Source organism: Vicugna pacos, chromosome 16 (assembly GCF_048564905.1).
Source record: "Vicugna pacos chromosome 16, VicPac4, whole genome shotgun sequence".
Taxonomy (NCBI): Eukaryota; Metazoa; Chordata; class Mammalia; order Artiodactyla; family Camelidae; genus Vicugna; species Vicugna pacos.
Genome location: NC_133002.1, coordinates 10,613,057 through 10,632,118, shown reverse-complemented (window position 1 = coordinate 10,632,118; position 19,062 = coordinate 10,613,057). Strand labels below are relative to the sequence as shown.

At 38.7% G+C, this 19,062-nt stretch overlaps 1 protein-coding gene across 14 annotated transcripts in view; it reads right to left on the bottom strand.

Annotated features, from left to right (window-relative positions):
- The window catches only part of LOC107032905 (leucine-rich repeat-containing protein 37A), a 39,370-nt gene that overhangs the window by 942 nt on the left and 19,366 nt on the right, over positions 1 to 19,062 (bottom strand). For 13 of the 14 annotated variants that reach the window (XM_072940611.1, XM_072940608.1, XM_072940602.1 and 10 more), the window contains 6 exons: positions 16,746 to 16,817; positions 16,118 to 16,192; positions 8,845 to 8,963; positions 4,909 to 6,800; positions 4,239 to 4,355; positions 1,117 to 1,163 (listed from right to left, as the gene is read on the bottom strand). In XM_072940611.1, the coding sequence (XP_072796712.1) occupies positions 1,117 to 1,163; positions 4,239 to 4,355; positions 4,909 to 6,800; positions 8,845 to 8,963; positions 16,118 to 16,192; positions 16,746 to 16,817 (2,322 nt within the window). The remainder of the gene's footprint in view (positions 1 to 1,116; positions 1,164 to 4,238; positions 4,356 to 4,908; positions 6,801 to 8,844; positions 8,964 to 16,117; positions 16,193 to 16,745; positions 16,818 to 19,062) is intronic. The other variant, XM_072940605.1, reaches the window with a different exon arrangement.

The window sequence follows — 19,062 nt, the reverse complement described above, 5'->3', positions numbered from 1 at the left end:
GAGTCCCTATTTTCCTAGCGGCTTTGTCCTGTAAGCTGGATCACACCATCTAAACCCGAGTCCAACTAGCAGAGCTATCTGACTCACTGACTTTCACACTACAAGCTGTCTCTGATGCTAAGTGAATTGTGAAATCAGTTTAAAGACCACGACTAGCACTAAAACACAAAATATGCTTTTTTTGAATATACATAGAATAGGAAAAAATCAGAGTGCATAATAAGTTTGTTTTAGAAACTCCTTGTGTCCATATAGTATGTGGTGCTGATTTGTGACATAAAATGTAGCTCACAGCCCAAGCACAGTGTGATCAATGAAGGCCTCAGTGGAAGGGAAGCATCTTTTTGATACTCACTAGCAGTATCGCCATGGGGCAGGACCTTTTCCCTTTCTCTTTCTCCACTTTCTTAATATAAAAGGAAGAAACAAACTGCTGTCTGAAGTTTCTCCCAGTTAAAATTCTATGAGGTTTGGATAAAGGGAATAGACTGTGGGGGTCTGAAAACCAGCAGGAGGACAAGGGAAGTTTCCCTGCCACTTTCTAAGAAGGACTCATATATTCTCCCTTCCAACAGCTTTGAGTGAGGCTGGCCCTCAAACCCTAGAGCCATGTGGCCTTCCCTACCCCAGAACCTCCAAGAAGGCCACTGGCCCAGCCCAGCCTGATGGCCACCACCAGCAGAAACAGGTGAAAACCCAAACCTCTCCCCTCCCTCTTCTTCCCTTAAAGGACTAGGAAAAGCGGAGGCATCTGGGCCTGTCCCATTCCAGCTCAGCTTTGGCTGGGGAGCTAGTTTTGCTGGTAAACAAATTCGGGTAAAGCATTGTGATAAATAAATATTCTTCCTGCCTTTTGTGCTTTCTTCACTATAAACTGATGAGATTGAAATAGATGAGGTCTAAGTTCTCCTCTAGTTCTAAAATCCTACTTCAAAAATTACCAGGCTAGGGGGAGGGTACAGCTCAGTGGTAGAGTGAGCTGCTCAGCATGCACGAGGCCCTGGGTTCAGTCCTTGGTACCTCCACTAAAGATAAAGAAACCTAATTACCTCCCCCACAAAAGTAAAACAAACAAAACATAAAAGCTTTTACAAAAGTTACCAGAGTAATATTTACCTTATGCTTTTTTTCTGACCTTTTGCTGCTCTTCTGTGCGAATAAATCTGTTTTGGAAGAAACATGATCAGAATTATTCATCACAATGACTAGCTCCAAATATTTATTCATTCCTTTTCATTTTAAGTCTTATCTACCCAGTGAGACGAAGCCTTTTTTGTGGAAGGAATGCTCTCTTGCTTAATAATCCTTTGCTTCTTTCACAGTACCTAACGTAGGATCATGCACACAGCTGGCAATACGTTTTACTGATGGTTTTAGGTAACATTCAACAGATAATGCCCAATACAAATTCTTAGAAGTAGGAAGACAAAAGTATCTACCAGGAACCTCAGCATCATTTTAAAGCCAAGAACAAGAGTCAGATGCCTATCATATGGCCACTACTGGTCACTGTTGAGGAGGTCCTCATCACTGCAGGAAGAAAAACACTGGAAAGGAAAAGACAAGCACATTTGCACATGAAATGATAGACAAACTTTAGGTTGGAAGCAATATGAGAATTCAGGAAGATGGCTACATACAAAATCAAGATATCACATATAAACTTCAAAAACTTTCCTACATAACACAGAAGACTAAGAAATAGAAGAAATATCCCATTTACAATATCAAAAAAAACCGCATAAAGTACCTAGGGATAAACTTAACTGAGAATGTATAAGACCTATGTGATGAACATTAAAACTCTTCTGAAGGACATTAAAGTGAAAAATGTACACATGGCATGAGATACCATCTTCCCAGAATGTTGTAAAGATATCAATTCTCAAATTGATCTACAGATTCAATGTAGTCCTATATAAATCCAAGATAAATCTTCAACAAAACCTGGGTAGTTGACATTTGGGAGAGAAAATGTGAATGAATATTTATGAAACGTATGAAAAAGATGATCAAACAGCAGGAGCTTACCCTATCACTTATACAATATGTTCCAGAGCAACTGGAATTATTCAGTGTGCTACCAGTACTAGGAAAAGATAACTGGATCAATACAACAGAGTCCACATAAGGACAGTATTTTTATTATTACTTTTTTAAACTTTTTTTTTATTGAGTTATAGTCAAGATAGTATTTTTAGATTGGTGAAGAATGAACCATTCAGTAGAAAATTTTGAAACAATTCGATGTTCATACAGGGGGAAAAAGCTAGATCCCCTACCTCAACTACACTAAAAAACAAAACAAATTCTAAAAGTACTAGAAGAAAGTATCAGAGACTATTTTTATGCCATGAGGTGACAAAGGCCTGGCTGACAAAACCCGCTAGCCACGAGGACGGGCTGATACGGGGACAGACGGTCAACAGACGGCTGCTCTTCCGAGCCTTTGCCCTCTCCTCCCCTGGATTGTCTGTCTTCTTGTTCATTTCTAAAACTCTTTACAATAAATAAATATGGGCTTTCATTGATTTTCAGTGTTTCAAACACTTCCCAATGTTTTTGTCTCTGAGGGGACGAGACAGAAGAGTGGAGTAAGGAGCTCAGGCTTTACAGTCAGGTGAAACTGGCTTCTGCTTTTGGTTTTGTCACTGGGGCCTTAAGTCAATGTCCTACATCTATGAAACAAGGATGGTACTGCCGTCCTCACAGGACTGTGGGGATTAAACCAGACAATACACGGAAGACTCTTCGTCCAGTGCTTGGCATAGGTCGGCGCTAAGTCGGTGACACAGACAAGGTGGTCAAATCCACCAAAAGCTTTCTGCCTGTGGCATCAGGCTCTGAAAGCTCTTTTCCACCACACGATTATAAACATATTGCTTCTATTTTCTTCTAATACTTTCATGAGTTCTTTTCTTTCATGTTTATGGAGATATGTTTAAGGTAAAAAATGGGGACCTGCTGTTATCTTTCCACCAAATAGTGAGGGAGCTGTTCTACTACCATTTATTCATTTTCTTCCACTGATTAGAATGTTAAATGTGACATTTCAAAAGTCTAAAGAACACGTGGGTCTGTCAATTGCTGGGCTGTCTAGCTACTTCAAATAAATATTATGTTGCATTACTCCTCATTGTGGAATTGACATAATGCCTCATCTCTCTTCCACTGAACATCATTTTTGTCAGCTTTAGGAAAAACACTACATGGTCTCTGTCCTGAAAAAACTTATCTAAGTGGGGAGAGGAAATAATGAAATGAAATAAATACAAATGCAAAGTTAAACTACATAGCAATTAAAGCAATAAAAGAGGAGTTTATAGAAATTCTACAAAAGCACAAGGCCATATGCCACCGGCAGATGCAGGGGGCACAGTCTGGGCAATGGCCAATGGCCAATGACTAGCAAGCTGACCCCACGCTACCCCGCAGCTTTGTAGGCTCAGAAGTCAGACTCTGCCTTCACCAAGAGGGATCTCAAGTCTTCCTATTGAGGCAGTCCCACTTTATCACTATCACAGGATTGATTAGAAATCAGAATGCCAAATTATTACTCGTCAGTGAGAAATACATCTGTTCTACAGACAGGGCTTCTGTGTCTACACAAGCAAAGAACATCCTCCTGCAGAGACAGGCCTCCATGGCACACTGAGGCACAGCTGGAAGACTACAGGGTGAGAACAGAACTACAACAAAAGGGCACACTTCAGAGGAGCCTGAGGCAGGATTTTATTCACAGTGTTTTGATGGAACCTACCTACACATTGTCCTACACACCGGAGAAGAAAGCTGGTAACTAAACCTAATGAATGGACAAGATCACACTTTTATCTCTTAGCCATGTCCTTTCAGCCCTCCCAGGGTGACTGATGGCTCCAGGAAGTTGGAGATGATGTATCTCATCATTTCACCCAACAAGGACAGAAAGCAGTGAAGGGATGACAGTGACTGGTGAGGTGCAGTGTTCTGAGTTGAAGAAATTTTACTGCCATGTCAACTCTGGCCTCCTTATAAACTTGACTTTTCAAAATAGTCTAATGGCTTGTTACCTTGGGTTCAGTTCCACAGAGACCCCCTGGGACTGGAGCTCCTTTAAGAATCCCGGGCATATACTTTTCCATAAAAGACCAAAGCCCATCTCAGCCCTTGTGACTGAAGAGGACTGTGGAGTAGTAGCAGGTGGAAAGGTAGCTGTGAGTTTCAGTTTGCAGGTTTTGAATCTCAACTGTCCTTACCTCAAAAAGGCAGAAACTTATAACCAAGACCGCCACTACTGCTGTTACTGCCACAGATATTAATACTGCCCACATGACTCTGCTCATATAGCCGGATCCTGGACCTTCCTCTGTGAGCTAAAAAAATAAAGAATAATTTATTATTCTTATTATTAAATAATTAATAAAAACAAAAAGAAAAGATGAACTCTAACTATTCTTAAACCTACTTAGACACTAGCTCACTCTTCTTCTTTGGGGGGTGGGTGGGAGGTAATTAGGTTTATTTGTTTTTTAGAGGAAGTGCTGGGGACTGGACCCGGGACCTCGTGCACGCTAAGCATGTGCCCTACCACATGAGCTATACCCTCCCCCTTAGCAGACTGTTCTTAAACTACTCTAAACCCCATCCTTTCAGGTGAGTAGCTTATAGGTTCATAAAGAACCTACCAGATCTCATGTGTTACTAATCTTGTCAGCATTTTCTCCTACAATTCATCTTGTGTGTTAAGGCTCCCCTAGGAATAGCGGCACCATTCTCTAAATGAGCACAGTGGGAGATCGCTGTCTTAGCCAGTTTCATGGATAAGATACAGACCAGGGGCCCCTAGTCTCCCTGCTTTGGCACTTTAATGGCATGTCCTACACTGAGTAGAAGTCCAGGTCCCCATGTGTCAGGCATTGCCCTCACCTCATGTGGCTCCTGCCCTGTCTCTTCACTCCGGCCTTCTGTGCTCTCAGTGATGTAGTTCTCAGTTTTCCACAGGTCAGTATCCCCCTCTGCCTGGGACAATTTTTCTTTTTGCTGTTCACTGAGCAGCTTTATCAGAAGGCCTGTTCTGGTGAAAAACTTGGCACAGGACAGCTTCACGTGCGTCTCAGAGCAGTCCATTTTGAGAGTTCGGATCAAATGAGAAATGAGGCCTCTCATATAACCATTTGGTACGATCGATTGTAGCTGCTGGTTTACCTGGAGTTCAAACTGATCACCCAAGGATGAAAGCCCTGGGGAAGTGAAGCTGGTGGGTTTAGAGGGTAACTCAGTGCCCAAGTTGTGGTATTCCCGTTGTGTTTCGTCCGTGTGTTCAACAGTTGGCACAAAGTTGCCTGTAGTAACAGAATATGCGCTGGGAACATCCGTACGGGCAGCGACTTCAGAGAGACTGACTGTTCCTTCCGGCACAGTCGCCTTTCCTGCGAGAGGGTCTAAAAAAGAAAATAATTCTGGTGGGTTTTCATGAGAATTTAGTTCTCCTGAAGAAATAGCTTCTCGTGAAGGAGAATTTATGAAGCTCCTCACTGCAGAGGAGGGAGGCCTGCTTGCAGACGTTCTCCTGAGGAGCTCTTTCCTTTTCAAATTTCGATTCCTTTGGGCCTGGAATAAGCTGTGCATTGCATAAGAGCGACTACCAAGGAACAGGCGTTGTTTTCTGGGATGTGAGGTTGGTTTAGAAGCTTCCATATTTCTAACTATACGTTCTGCATCTTCTAAAATACTGTAGGAGGAGTCTTTTGATTCCTGTCTAACCTCAGATTTAGGAGGGCTGGGGGTAGGGGGCACGGAAGAAGAGACTGCTGCTTTGTCTTCATTTATAAGTGAGGGTTTTGTGTTGAACGAGCTTCCCACTAACTTCCGGGGCCTCCGCATCATGTGAAGCTGCCCCCCCGCTCCTGGGGACTGCCTCCTGAGTGCCTCTTCCTTGGCAGCGTTCTCCATAGCTGGCTGGGCATCCTGTTTGCTCCAATGCATCAGTTCATTGACACTTTCTTTGATGACGACATCTGGGTCCTTGAAGACCCAGTCCACTCCCCGCAGCCTTTCCCCTACACTCTCAGTCTTTGCTGGGCTGTTTTCCTGTGGTTGGGCAGTGTCCAACTGCTTTTCATCCTTGGCAGTGTTCTCCACAGGTGTCTGGGAATTCTGTTTCCTCCGACGCATCAATTTTTTGACACGTTTTTTGATGATGCCATTTGGGCCCCTGAGGACCCAGCCCACTCCCCGCAGCCTTTTCCCTACACTCTCAGTCTTGGCTGCGCTCTTTTCCTGTGGTCGGGCAGTGTCCAATTGCTTTTGAAAGGCCTGCCGTAATTTGTGACCCAAAGGGTCGGCACGTACGAGCCTGGCAGCTTTTTCCTTCTTTTCAACTTCATCGATTGTTTTTTGCATTTCTGAATCTGACCATTTTTTCAGATGATAGAATCTCTGCAGTTTATTTTTATAAGGTAAATTGTTGGATTCAGGTTGAACAAAACGGTCCCTTGTGTTTTTTTCCAAATAACCCAGGGACTTATCTCCATCTTGTAGATGTGAAAAGAGAAGTTTAATGAATGGTAAAAATGCTGTCTCTAACTCGTCTAGATTTCCCTCCGAGAAATAAGGCAGTACATAATTTAGTGCACTGATAACATCAATTTCGTCATTAAAGTCTAGCTGTTTATCGACGAAGGCTGAGAAGCTGACACCATGTTCGTCCGAGGACGCCTTCTCTGGCTCAATAATCAGCTCGGTGCTGGTATTATTTTTCCGGGCTTGTAACACCTTCATGAGCGATCCTTCTATGTTCCCTACAGCTGCTTCTTCACCTGTCAAAAAAGAAGTCTTTTTGGTAACTGAAGGCTGATGGACAGTTTTTCGCCAGTCCACAGCCACATATCCCAGTCAAATAAATTAGAAATCAGCAAATGTCTGCGTGCCACTTAGAGAGGGGAAAAGAAACCTCACAACAGAAGGTGAAAAAGATATATTTTGAAAAAAGTGGCTATCTACTCAGAAAATTCCATGGTGTGAAACAGAGTGACAGTGTTTAGGATTAGTCCACTGGTTTCAAGGGGCCAACTGCCGGGTACTCAAGAGAAGTCAAGGCTGGGAGGACAGCTGTCCCCCACTGTAACTCCTCACTTCCATACACACTGCCCCGTCCTGCCTCAGACGCAGAATAGTGCGAGGCTTCCGCTCTCTGCCTCCTCAGTGTGCTCGTGTCCTGCTCCTATCACAGGTGATCACGACAACACCCGCTGCTAACAGGTCCTCATCTGGATGTGACCTTTTCCACTTACCCCCAGTTCTACTCCTTGTTTCCTGCTCCCATATACCCAGTCCCCATGACAGGAGGCTCTATACAGAGAGAAACACCATGCCCACCCTGGCTCTCTGCTAACATGTGGGCAGGGCTGCAGGTTAAGCGATTTGCCAGGCTATATGCAAATGTGGAATGTTCAACAGATCAGTGGAATAATACTTGAAGTCCTAAAACGCAGATGGGAAAAAGCAACTGTTGTCAGATGTCTACTTTGCTTTCATTTCATTTCACTCCTAGTATTCCCAGCTTCTGACTTGGGGTGGAGGGGATAGCTCAGGGGTAGAGTGCCTGCTTACCATACATGAGGTCCTGGGTTCAATCACCAGCACCTCCATTAAAAATAAATAAAGGAGCTTAATTACTTCCCCTCTAAAAATAAACAAAAACATTTTTTAGAAAATTAAAAACAAAAGCTTCTAACTTTCTGAAGGTCATGTGTACCCCTGTGCAGCTGGGTCTCTCTTACAGAAGGATTAAAAGTATTTTTGGTGGTGGTGGTTAGGGTCAGAGGAGGAGGTGAGGGTCAGAGGAAGAGGTGAAGGTTCATGAGAAAGGAGGAACAAGAGGTCACAGACAGCCCGAAACCACAGACAGAAGATCTAGGCCCTAGGCCACAGCACTTAACACCTCTGATCTTGCTTTTGCTCACTGTAAAAGGAGATTTAAAATGCCTGTTCTGCCCACTTCAGGGGGACAAGGAACTAATACAATCAGTAAAAAAAAAAAAAAAGTCTGGAAAATTAGGAACGTTTTTATGTCAGTAGCAAAATGCTGTTATTTATAATGTGCTCCAGCTCATTGATAGGGACCAGTATTCAAGCTGCCTGGGCATGAAAGCACATTTGGGAAGTCATCAAGTTATGTGCCAGTAAATCTAATGTATACAAAAATCTTTGAAAGCATCTTAGTGTTTTGTGGATAGAAATGCTTGAGATTCAGAGCAAGTTCAGAGCTGGACAGTCTAAGAATAAAAGAGCCATCCCATCCACTGGAAGGGCTAGGTAGCAGCTTCTGGTTATGGAACCAGAAACTCTCAGGCTCCAAACAAAACATAAAACACCACCAATTGTATTCTTTTATAAAACTGCAAAAGTAAAATAAACAAAAAGATATTTACACTTGCCCCAAAGACAAAGCGTACTTGAGACCTAATGGATATTAAATCGGGTTACAAACTGTGATGCACTGTATGAGATAGTTCTCATTTGGGGGTAAGGCATCAAGCAGAGAGCACAGTATACAATATGTGGTCATGAATGTTAATTCCCTTCCCACTTCCATGCCTTTCTCTTGTTCCTCTATGTGTGTGGATCAGTGACATTACTAAGCTAACAATGTAACTGAGGTATTATGAGTTTCATAATGTAACTGAGAAGCTGACTTTTAGCAAAGGAGGGGGTCTTAGAAATTTAGGGAATTGAAGCTGAATGAATGAATAAAAATAATTCTATTACATCATATGTTTAAACATTTTATCATCACTGATTAAAGATAGAAATTAAAAAAATAAAAATTTAAAAATTTACTATCAGGCAATTCAGACTCACCACAACGTGTGGTGCTTGCCAGGCAGTCACTGTCACAGTGCAGCTTGACTGTCTTGCAGACAACTTCAATAGTCTTTTTAAATTGGCAGAGGCAGCAGGTCCTATGGCTAGGTAAGATCCTATAAATGGAAAATGAGAATTAAATTAGTGGTAAAGGAGTGACTTGAGTAGGGAGGGAGGCAGGCCAAGGCCACCATAGGGCAGTGAAGAAAGGAGTTCTTAGGGCACATGGCCTGGAGAATTGGACAGGGGCCAGTTGGCCAGTTGCTGCTCTTAACTGTTGTAAGTAAATACAGAGGAGCACAGAAGTGCCCAACAGAAGGGTAAGGATGGCAGTGGGTGTTGGTGTGCCTAGAAAAAAGGTGCTAGGGATTAGAATTGGGTGACACTGATCTGTAGTTTAATTCAGAAGTATCTCCTCCCAACCCTAAAGTCTCACTTTGGGTTGAGAGTGCACAGGAAGAGGGCAGACTTCTAAGAAGAGTCTGAGTAAGTCCCCAACTTCTGGAGTCCCTTTCTCAATTCCTAGTTGTGAGTAGGAAATGTATTAGAAATTACTCTGGGTATTAAAAAAAACACTGTGGTTAAATAATAACAGATCACATTCGCCAAGTCTGGATAACCTAAACATTCAAGAGAAAAACGTTGAGGTAAAACAATTATATTAAAGAAGAGCATATGAGTTCATAGTAATACTCAAAGTCGGGGGAGCACTTTACAGAACAATGCCAGCGAATAATGTAGAAGGACAGAGAGAATTAGGGAAGTGCCATTTGCAACTACAGTGTGACACTCAATTCAGAATGAAATTACCATTGATGCACACTTGGGTGAAGAGTGTTTGAAAGTGGGATCTTCACGGATTCCAAACTATCACCCCATAGAATATTTACTAATTACCAAGGGAAAAGATAACTTTACAATGGAGAGATACGGTGATACCACTTTAATCAAGTGGTCAAGCTTAGCATCAGGCAACCTGAAGCGATGAAGTAGGAAGGATGTATCGCCAGGATATCTATTCTCCCTCAGAATGCTTACTTTGGATCTAATTAAGACACAGACAAATTCAGATTGTGGGGCAATTTATAAAAAACTGGCTTAGGCTCTGCAAAAATGCCAATGTCATAGAAGACCAACAGCAATGACAAAAAAGCAGTAGAGAAATATTCTAGGTTAAAGGAGACAAAGACATGACATGAAATACCTAATCTTCGACTGGACCCTGTATCTAAACTAAACAGACTTAAGAATGTTATTCACTTCTGGCTCAGATGAAGTAACAGGGAAACATTTCACCTCCTATCTGAAACATTGAGGCGGGGGACAGACTAAATATATGAAACAAAGAGTTTTTAAGAAATTGGACCTCTTGCAATAAAGTTCAGTCATCCCCAAGAGATGGGAAATAAAAATGAAGTGATCCCTATGACTCCCCTAGTTTACATCGTTCAGAGAGTTTCCAGGTCATGGTACAGGGAGGAGAGACTCAGGCAGAAACTGGAGGACTCCCTGACTGGGGAACTGGAAGAGTCCAGGAAAATCAAGGTGCCTAGAGTTCACAAAGCACAGCACTAGAGAGAAAAGAGGTGCACAGACAAAGAACTCTGGAGATACGCAGAGGGATCTCTCGAGTATTCAACAAAGTACTGGTCAGTGCATGCGTGTGAGGAGTTACTTGAGGCCAGGAAAAGAACCACATGAAAGGATTAATGATGAGGGTAACTGGATGTGACACAGTGTTGGGAATAGGACCCATCCCTACAGGCCAGATGCTCAGAAAAGCCTTCTCTCAGTAGTTGTGAATGATAAGCTCTAGGCTAAAGGCTACTTCTGGTCATACCTAACCCAAAAGGATAAAACTGACTTCACCCAAAACAAAGCTCAAGCATATTTATAGGAATATAAAAATATGTAGCACACCATAAACTAAAATTCACAATGTCTGGAATCAAATGAAAAATTACCAAGCATGCAAAGGAGGAGGAAAGTAAGTGCCATATTGAGGAGAAACAGCCATCGATCAAAACTAACCCAAAATCTATACAGATGTTTGAATCAGCAGAACAGGACGTTTTAATAGATATTATAACTACTGGTAGATGTTAAAAACTCAGATTAAAGACTGAAAATGTGAAGTATAGGCATGGAAGAAATAAAATAGACCCAAATTGAGCTTCCAGAGGTTAAAAACAATGTTTTCAATTGAAAAGGACACTGGATGGGATTAATGGTAGATTAGACACTGCACAAGAAAGGATCAGTGAATATTAAGGAAATATCCAAAATGAAACACAAAGAGAAACAAGACAAATCAGCAAAAATGAGCACAGCATCATTTGATGAGCTGTGCAACAACTTCAAGTGGCCTAATACATGTGCACTTAGAGTCCACGAAGGAGACATACAAAAACTTGAATAATGGCCAAAAATTTTCCAAAATGCTAAAACATGATAAATCCACAAAGGCAAGGTCAATGAACATTAAGCATTAGAAACATGGATAAAGCTAAACCAAGGCACAAATCATAATCAAATTGCTCAAAGCCAGCAATAAATAGAAACTCTTAATAGAAGCCAGAGGAAAAAACTATGCATTACATAAAGAGGAACAAAGAGGAACAGTGACAGCGATTTTTTTTTTGTTGTTGGAAACAATGTAAGCCAGAACTCAGTGGAATAACACCTTTAAAGTACTCAACTGGGGAAAGGGGTACCCAACAATTACCAAGCTGGAATTCTATACCCAGATCTTTCAAAAACAAAAGTAAAATAAAGACTATCTCAGACATACAAAAGCGGAAAGAATTAATCACCAGTAGACTTTCACTGGAAGAGATACTAAAGGAAGTATTTGTAAGCAGATGGAAATATGGGTCTACACAAAAGAATAAGAACACCGGAATTGGTAACCACACAGGTACATAAATAATATTTTTCTTATTAAATATCTTTAAAATGTAACTGATCGTTACATGAAAAAAAATATAGTGTGCTGTTTATAACATAAGTAAAAATAAATTATACAAAAACAGTAGCACAAAGGCCAGGAGAGGAAGAATGGAAGTACACTACTGTGAGGTTCCTATATTGTCCATGAAATTGTATAATATCACTTGAAGATAGACTGTGATAAGTTAAATATGTACAACTATAAACTATAAAGCAACCACTAAAGTAACAGAACCTGAACTATAACTAGTTAGCCAACAAAGGAAATAAAATAATAAAATGTACTCAATCCAAAAAAAGCAGGAAGAAAAAGAGGAAAACAGAAAGAAAGCACAGACGGAACAAATAGCAAGATAGAAGATTTTAAGTGTAATCACATCAATAAACACATTCAATATAAACACTCTAATCATCCTAATTAAAACAGTTGTCACACTAGCCAAAAAAAAGCAAAAGCCAACTATATACTGTCTAGAAGAACTATTTTCAATACAAAAATAACAGGCTTAAAGGATGGAAAAATTTGTTCCAATCTAACACTCATCTAAAAAAAGCTGGAGTGGTTATATTACTTTAAGACAAAGTCAGTGTCAAAACAAAGAGAATTGCTAGGGATAAAGAAGGTTATTTCACTATGAGAGAAGGTCAATCAATGAAGAAGGAAGGCACAACCTAAAAATTTATGCACCTGACTACAGAACTTCAAAATCTATGAAGGAGGAATGACAATGGCAAGGAGAAACAAACAAAACACCTAGCATTATAGTTAGGGATTTCAATATTCCCCTCTCAATAATTGATAGAATAGGTAGGTAGAAAATCAGCAAGGATACAGAAGACGTGAACAGCACTATCAACCTACTTGGCCAAATTGACATTTATAGGACACTCCACCCAAATCGGCGGAATACACGTTTTCCTCCAGGTGGACACGTAACATTTACCAAAACAGACCATATTCTGGTGTATTCCAACAAATTACTGGCTATAAAACCAGTCTCAATAAATTTAAAATGATTTCAGTCATTCAGTATATGTCTCTGACCATAATGGAATTAAATTAGAAATTAACAAATCTGAAAAATCTCCAAATATTTGGAAATGAAACAACACACTTCGAAGTAACCTTATAGTCAAAGAATAAGTCAAAGGGAAATTAGAAACAATTTTGAACTGACTGAAACTGAAAACGTCAACATGTGGGATATTGCTAACGCCATACTCAGCTTCCTCAGCTTCCACCTTAAACTAGAAAAAGAACAATTTAATCATAGCATAAGAGAAGGAAGAAAATAATAAAGGTCAAAGTAGAAATGAAATGGAAAACAGAAAAATACTACGAGTATTGAAAGGATAATGAGAATATAATAAAATGCTTTATACCAATAAATTCAAGATGGGATGGATGAATTTCTGGAAAGATGTGCACTACTAAAGTTTACTTGAGAATGAATACATAACTTAATAGCATTATTAAAGACATTGGATGTGCAATTTAAAATCTTCCCACAAAGAAAGCTTCAAGCCCGCATAGCTTCCCTGGTAAATTCTACCAAACATTTAAGGAACAACTAATACCAATTTTACACAAACTCTATCAGAATGTTGAAGAGGAGGGAATAGTTCTCAAATCATTTATAAGGCCAACTTTCAACATATCAAAACTGGACAGTGACATTACAAGAAAAGAAGACTACGGACCAATATTTCTCATAAACACAGATGAAAAAATTCTTAGCAAAATTTTAGCCTATCAAATCAAGGAATATATAAAAAGATGATACATCATAACCAAGTAGGGTTTTTCTCAGTAATGCAAACTTGGTTTAATATCGGAAAATCAATGTAATTTATTGAAGTTAAAATACGAAAAAAGAAAAACCATATGATCATGTAAATAGACACAGAAAAAATAGGACAAAATCTAACATCCATTCCCGATTAAAGAAAAAACCAGTCCGCAGGAAACTAGGAATGGCAGAAAGCTTCCTCAACTTGATAAATGCCTTCTACAAAAAACCTAACATCATATCTAATGGGGAAAGACAAAGTGCTTCCTCTCCACAATCAGGCAAGGATGTCCACACTCATTATTTCTATTAGATACTGCAGTGAAGGGTCTAGCCAGTGCAACAGGGCAAGAAAAATAAATAACAAACAAACAAACAAATAAATAAAATTCACAATGGAAAGGAGGAAGTAAAACTTTCTTTGCAAATGACATGATTATGTAGAAAACCTGATGGAATCTACAAAAAAAACTACTGAAACTAATAAATGACTTTACTAAATTTGCAGAGTGCAAGACCAATATACCAAAAACTAATTTCTCTCAACAAATAATGAGAAATTAAAGTTTTAAAACACTACTTAGAGTAGCATTAAAAGTATAAAATACTTAAGAAAAACTCTGACAAAAGATGTAGAACATCTGCACACTGAAAATTATAAAATATTGCTGGGAAAAATTAAGGAAGACCTAAGTAAATGGAGAGATATAACATGTTCATGGATCAGATGATTCAATATTGTTAAGATGTCAATTTTTCCCAAACTGATTTACAGATATAAATCCCAGTAGGCTTTTCTATAGAAAGTGACAAGTTAATTCTAAACTTCACATGGAAACGTGAAGTTCCTAGAATAACTGAAACAACTATGAAAAAGAGCAAAGTTGGAGAACTAACACCACCTGATTTCAAGACTTATGAAGCTACATTTTCAAGATATTCTGATATTAGTGGAATGATAGACAAAAAGATCAAAGGAACAAAACATAAAGTCCAAAACTAGAGTGATATGAACTAATGACTTTTAGCTTCAAAGGCAGTTGAGTAGAGAAGGCATAGTCTTTTGAACAAATTTTGCTGGAACAATTGAATATCCACACACACAAAAAAACCAAACCATATACATAAATGAAGTCAAATTGGTTCAAAGATCTTTACATAAAATCTAAAAGTATAAAACTTCCAGAAGAAAATGGGAAATTTTTTATGACCTTGACTTAAACAGGATTTCTTAGACACAACACCAAAAGCATTGTCCATTAAAAAAAAAAAAACAGACAAATAAGACACGATCAAATTTAAGAATTTCAGCCCTGTGAAAGATTCTTGAGAGAATGAAGTTAAATCACAGAATACGTAACAAATCACATATTGAATACAGGATTTGTTTCCAGAATATATAAAGAACACTCAAAACTCAATCAAAAATATAGACAAAAAATTCAAAGATACGTAGATGGAAAAGAAGCATAAGAAAAGATGTTTGACATGATTAATCATTAGGGATGCTGCACTGAGATGCCACTATGTAATTATTAAACTATCTAAAGTTAAAAATAATGACCATAGCAACTGTTGGCAAAAATGTGAAGAAAACGGAACTCTCATACCTGCTGGTAGAGATGTAAAATGGCTGGACAATTACGGAAAATGGTCTTTCAATTTAAACATACACCTATGAATGATCCAGCCACCCTACTGGCAGGTATTTACCCAAGACAAATGGAAGTATACACACATACCTAATAGAGAGGTTAAAATTTTTCTTAAAACCTGAAATATAAGGATCAGGTAAAGCTGTGGAGCAACTGCAACTCTCATGCACTGCTGTTGGGAATGCAAAATGGTACAGTCATTGTAGAGAACAGCTTAGCAGTTTCTTAGAAAGTTAAACATGCACTTGGCATAGGATGCAGCAACCCCACCCTTAGGTATTTTGTCCCAAAGAAACGAAAACATATATTCACACAGAATGTATGTTTACACATACATGAGGGGTTTTAGCGGCTTTATTCATAACAGCCAGAAAACCAGAGACAATTCAAGTGTTCTTCCCCTGATGAATGCATAAACAACTGTATATCCACACAACTGGACCACTACTCAGCAATAAAGAGAAATGAACTACGGACAGGAATAACAGCACGGATGAATCTCCAGAGACTGGCTAAGTGAAAGAAGCCAAAAACAAAAGGCCGCATACCCTATGACTTAACTTACAAGGCATTCCGGAAAAGGCAAAGTTATAGGGACAACAATCAGACTGCTGGTTGCCAGGGCTGGTGGTGGGAGGAGGGGACTGACCTCAGAGGCACATGAGGTGACTTTTGGGGCTGCAGAAGTTTTCTGTATCTCAGATGTGGCAGTGGCTATATAACTACACATTTGTCAAAACAGCAAACTCTGTAAAAAGAGTGAATTCTACTATATGAAAATTATGAAACTTATGCAACAATAAACCTGACTTAAGAAAATAATAAAACTTATAAAAAACAATGAACTGAAAATAAATGTAATAAAAATCAACTTACAGTTTTTTCAATTCAACGCTTATCATGAGGATTCTTTCAATTGTTGTAAGCGAGACTTCTGTTTTTCCCAGGTCTCTGAAGGAAAAGCCCAAAGAGGCATGATATAAACCCAAAGACAAAAATTCTACACTTAAAAAGATAATTAATATGTGATTATTTCAATTCTGGCTTCTTACTTGCCATAGACAGTAATCCCAGGGAGCTCTTATTGAAGAAATTTAAATTTACTTGCATCATTAAATTACTGACCTCGGTCGGTGCTGAACAGGACCATCTTTCTTTTTTTTTTTAACCATTATCCTACCTCTCAATCTCAACTACATCCACCTCTCTTGATTACTTATTTTTTTTTTAAATAATGTACACTTTATTCCATTTTGCTTTCTGGGATAAATCTTATTTTTATATGTTTGATCTCTATAAGTGTTTTTCAACACAATTTTCTTCCTCTGCTGGCTGTCTTACACGTATACATTCTTTCTTAATCCTTTTCTTTACCAATAACTCTTACCTCAATAACCCAGTTAAAATTTAAATTATGACTTCTTAGCCAAAATCCTCAATCTCTGATGACAGTAAAAAAGAGCAGAAATCAACTCAAGAGCCATAAGACTGTTGCAATACTTACAAATATCGTAATGCTGGCAATTTAAAAAGGTAAGAATCTTCAACTGTCTTCAGGGGATTATGACTGAGATTTCTGAAAAATAGAATGGCAGTAAAATTATCTGCATTTTCAATAATGTTCATGAAAGTTTATATTCATTTTTATGGCATGAAACTTAAAGGTAAAAAAGAATCATTTTCTGAATTTACCTAGAAATCACCCTTAGAATTTGTAAAGTTCTCTTCATTTGGGAACTACCCAGGTGTCTAGATGATAAACTAGAGAATAGAAAGAGAAAAAAATAGAGGGGGAAGTGGATAGCAAAGAAAAAAATATGCTAAAGAACTTTTTAGGTCAAAAACCCAAGAAGGGACTATGCTGGTAGGAAGCCCTTCCTCTGTAAGAAATACTATTTCTAGTGTCCTCTGTAAATCAAGGCATTTTTCTTTAATCTCTAGGAATTTTTTAAACTGCATGTTTTAAACTACCCAGTTAAAGACAAAAGTGGGACCAATCCCTTGTTTCTGGAGCTGAAGAGAAAAATACAAGAGGAACTGGGGAGACCCACACTCCCATTGCACACTCCCATGTGTGTTCTTCTGTCACAGCCTTTGCTACCATGTGTGGGGTCACCTCCTTACTTGTCAGTCTCCTGGATTGTCAGCTCCATGAGAGCAAGGACTATACTTTATTGTCATTGTCATCTCTGTGCCTGACACAGTGCCTAGTATTTATTAGGTACTTAAGAAATGTTTGTTGGATAAACATCATTTTGTTTATACATCAACAAAGTGACAAATTCATTTTTTGAACAAATTTTTATTCCAAAACGCTGGAATAGATTTTCTTCTCAATTCTTTGAAACAAACAAGAAAAAGAAAATAAATTTTAAAAACCCAAAAGAAACAAGAAGAAAGAAAATTTGCCTTTAGGTTAATTAACTCTATTCAAGAATCATTAGTGTACTTTTGCAGAATATTATAAAGATAATCAGAACTAATGCCTTTTGGATTGCCAGGTATCTATGATTAACATTTAATATTTAATCCTCACAGTAACCTTATGCAATAGATAATATTATTATCCCATTTTACAAATGAGGAAACCAAGGCACAGAGAAGTTATATAACTTGTCCTAACTCATCAAGCTAGTAAGAAGCAGAGCTGGAATTTGAACTCAGTTCTGACTCCAAAGCCTGTGTTTAACCTGTATTTAAAAGAAGAAGAAGAAAGAAGAGGAAGAAGAGGAAGGAAGGAAGGAAGAAGAAGAAGAAGAAGAAGAAGAAGAAGAAGAAGAAGAAGAAGAAGAAGAAGAAGAAGAAGAAGAAGAAGAAGAAGAAGAAGAAGAAGAAGAAGAAGAAGAAGAAGGAGAAGAAGAAGGAGAAGAAGAAGAAGAAGAAGAAGAAGAAGAAGAAGAAGAAGAAGAAGAAGAAGAAGAAGAAGAAGAAGAAGAAGAAGAAGAAGAAGAAGAAGAAGAAGAAGAAGAAGAAGAAGAAAAGGAATGTGTTTAAAATAATTTATTACTTTAACCTTAATTTTGAGGGCACTAAATATAGAAATACCTTTTCAAATTTCATCTCCCAATCTGGGAGAGCCTCTATGAGAATCACACTTTCTCTTATATTTCTTTTCTTCAATTATCTCCCATGATTAACTACTTCATTAGCCTATGGTCATTGAGGCTTTAGAGATTTTAAAACATGTTGCAGGCTAATCAGTAAAAACAGTGGAGTGAGGACATCTGAAAATTCATCCCTCCATAAAACAACAACAAAAAAACTCACAAAAATTATCAGAATCAACTTTCTCAGAACTCTGGAAATTTAACCAACGGGCTTGTGGCAATCTGGGGAGCAATTTATTTCACAAAAACACATTAACTTCTGTCAGGACAGTGAGATCTGTGTTGCTTTAGCTTGTCCTAGACCTTTGCTCTCCATGACAGTGGGAGCCTTCAAACATAGCCCATGTCCTAATAACCAAAACGTTCCCCAACTTGGGAAAGGAGACAGTCACCCACGTGAAGGAAGTGCAGAGTTCCACACAGGATCCACTCAAAGAGGAGCACACCAATTCACATAGTAATCAAAGTGACAAAAATCAAGGATAAGGAGAAAATATTAAACTTAGCAGTACAAGTACCTCCTCGGAGAATAAATAAATAAATAAATAAGAGTTACCTCCCACCACCAAAACAAAACACAAAGGTAAAAACGGTGCTTTATTAATTAATTAGCTCTTGGCTCATCTTTGAGGGGGACTTCACATTCAAAATAGACTCTAGCACACCTCTCCCTTGTTCACCTGGGGTTAGTCAATAACATAGAGGTTTCATTCA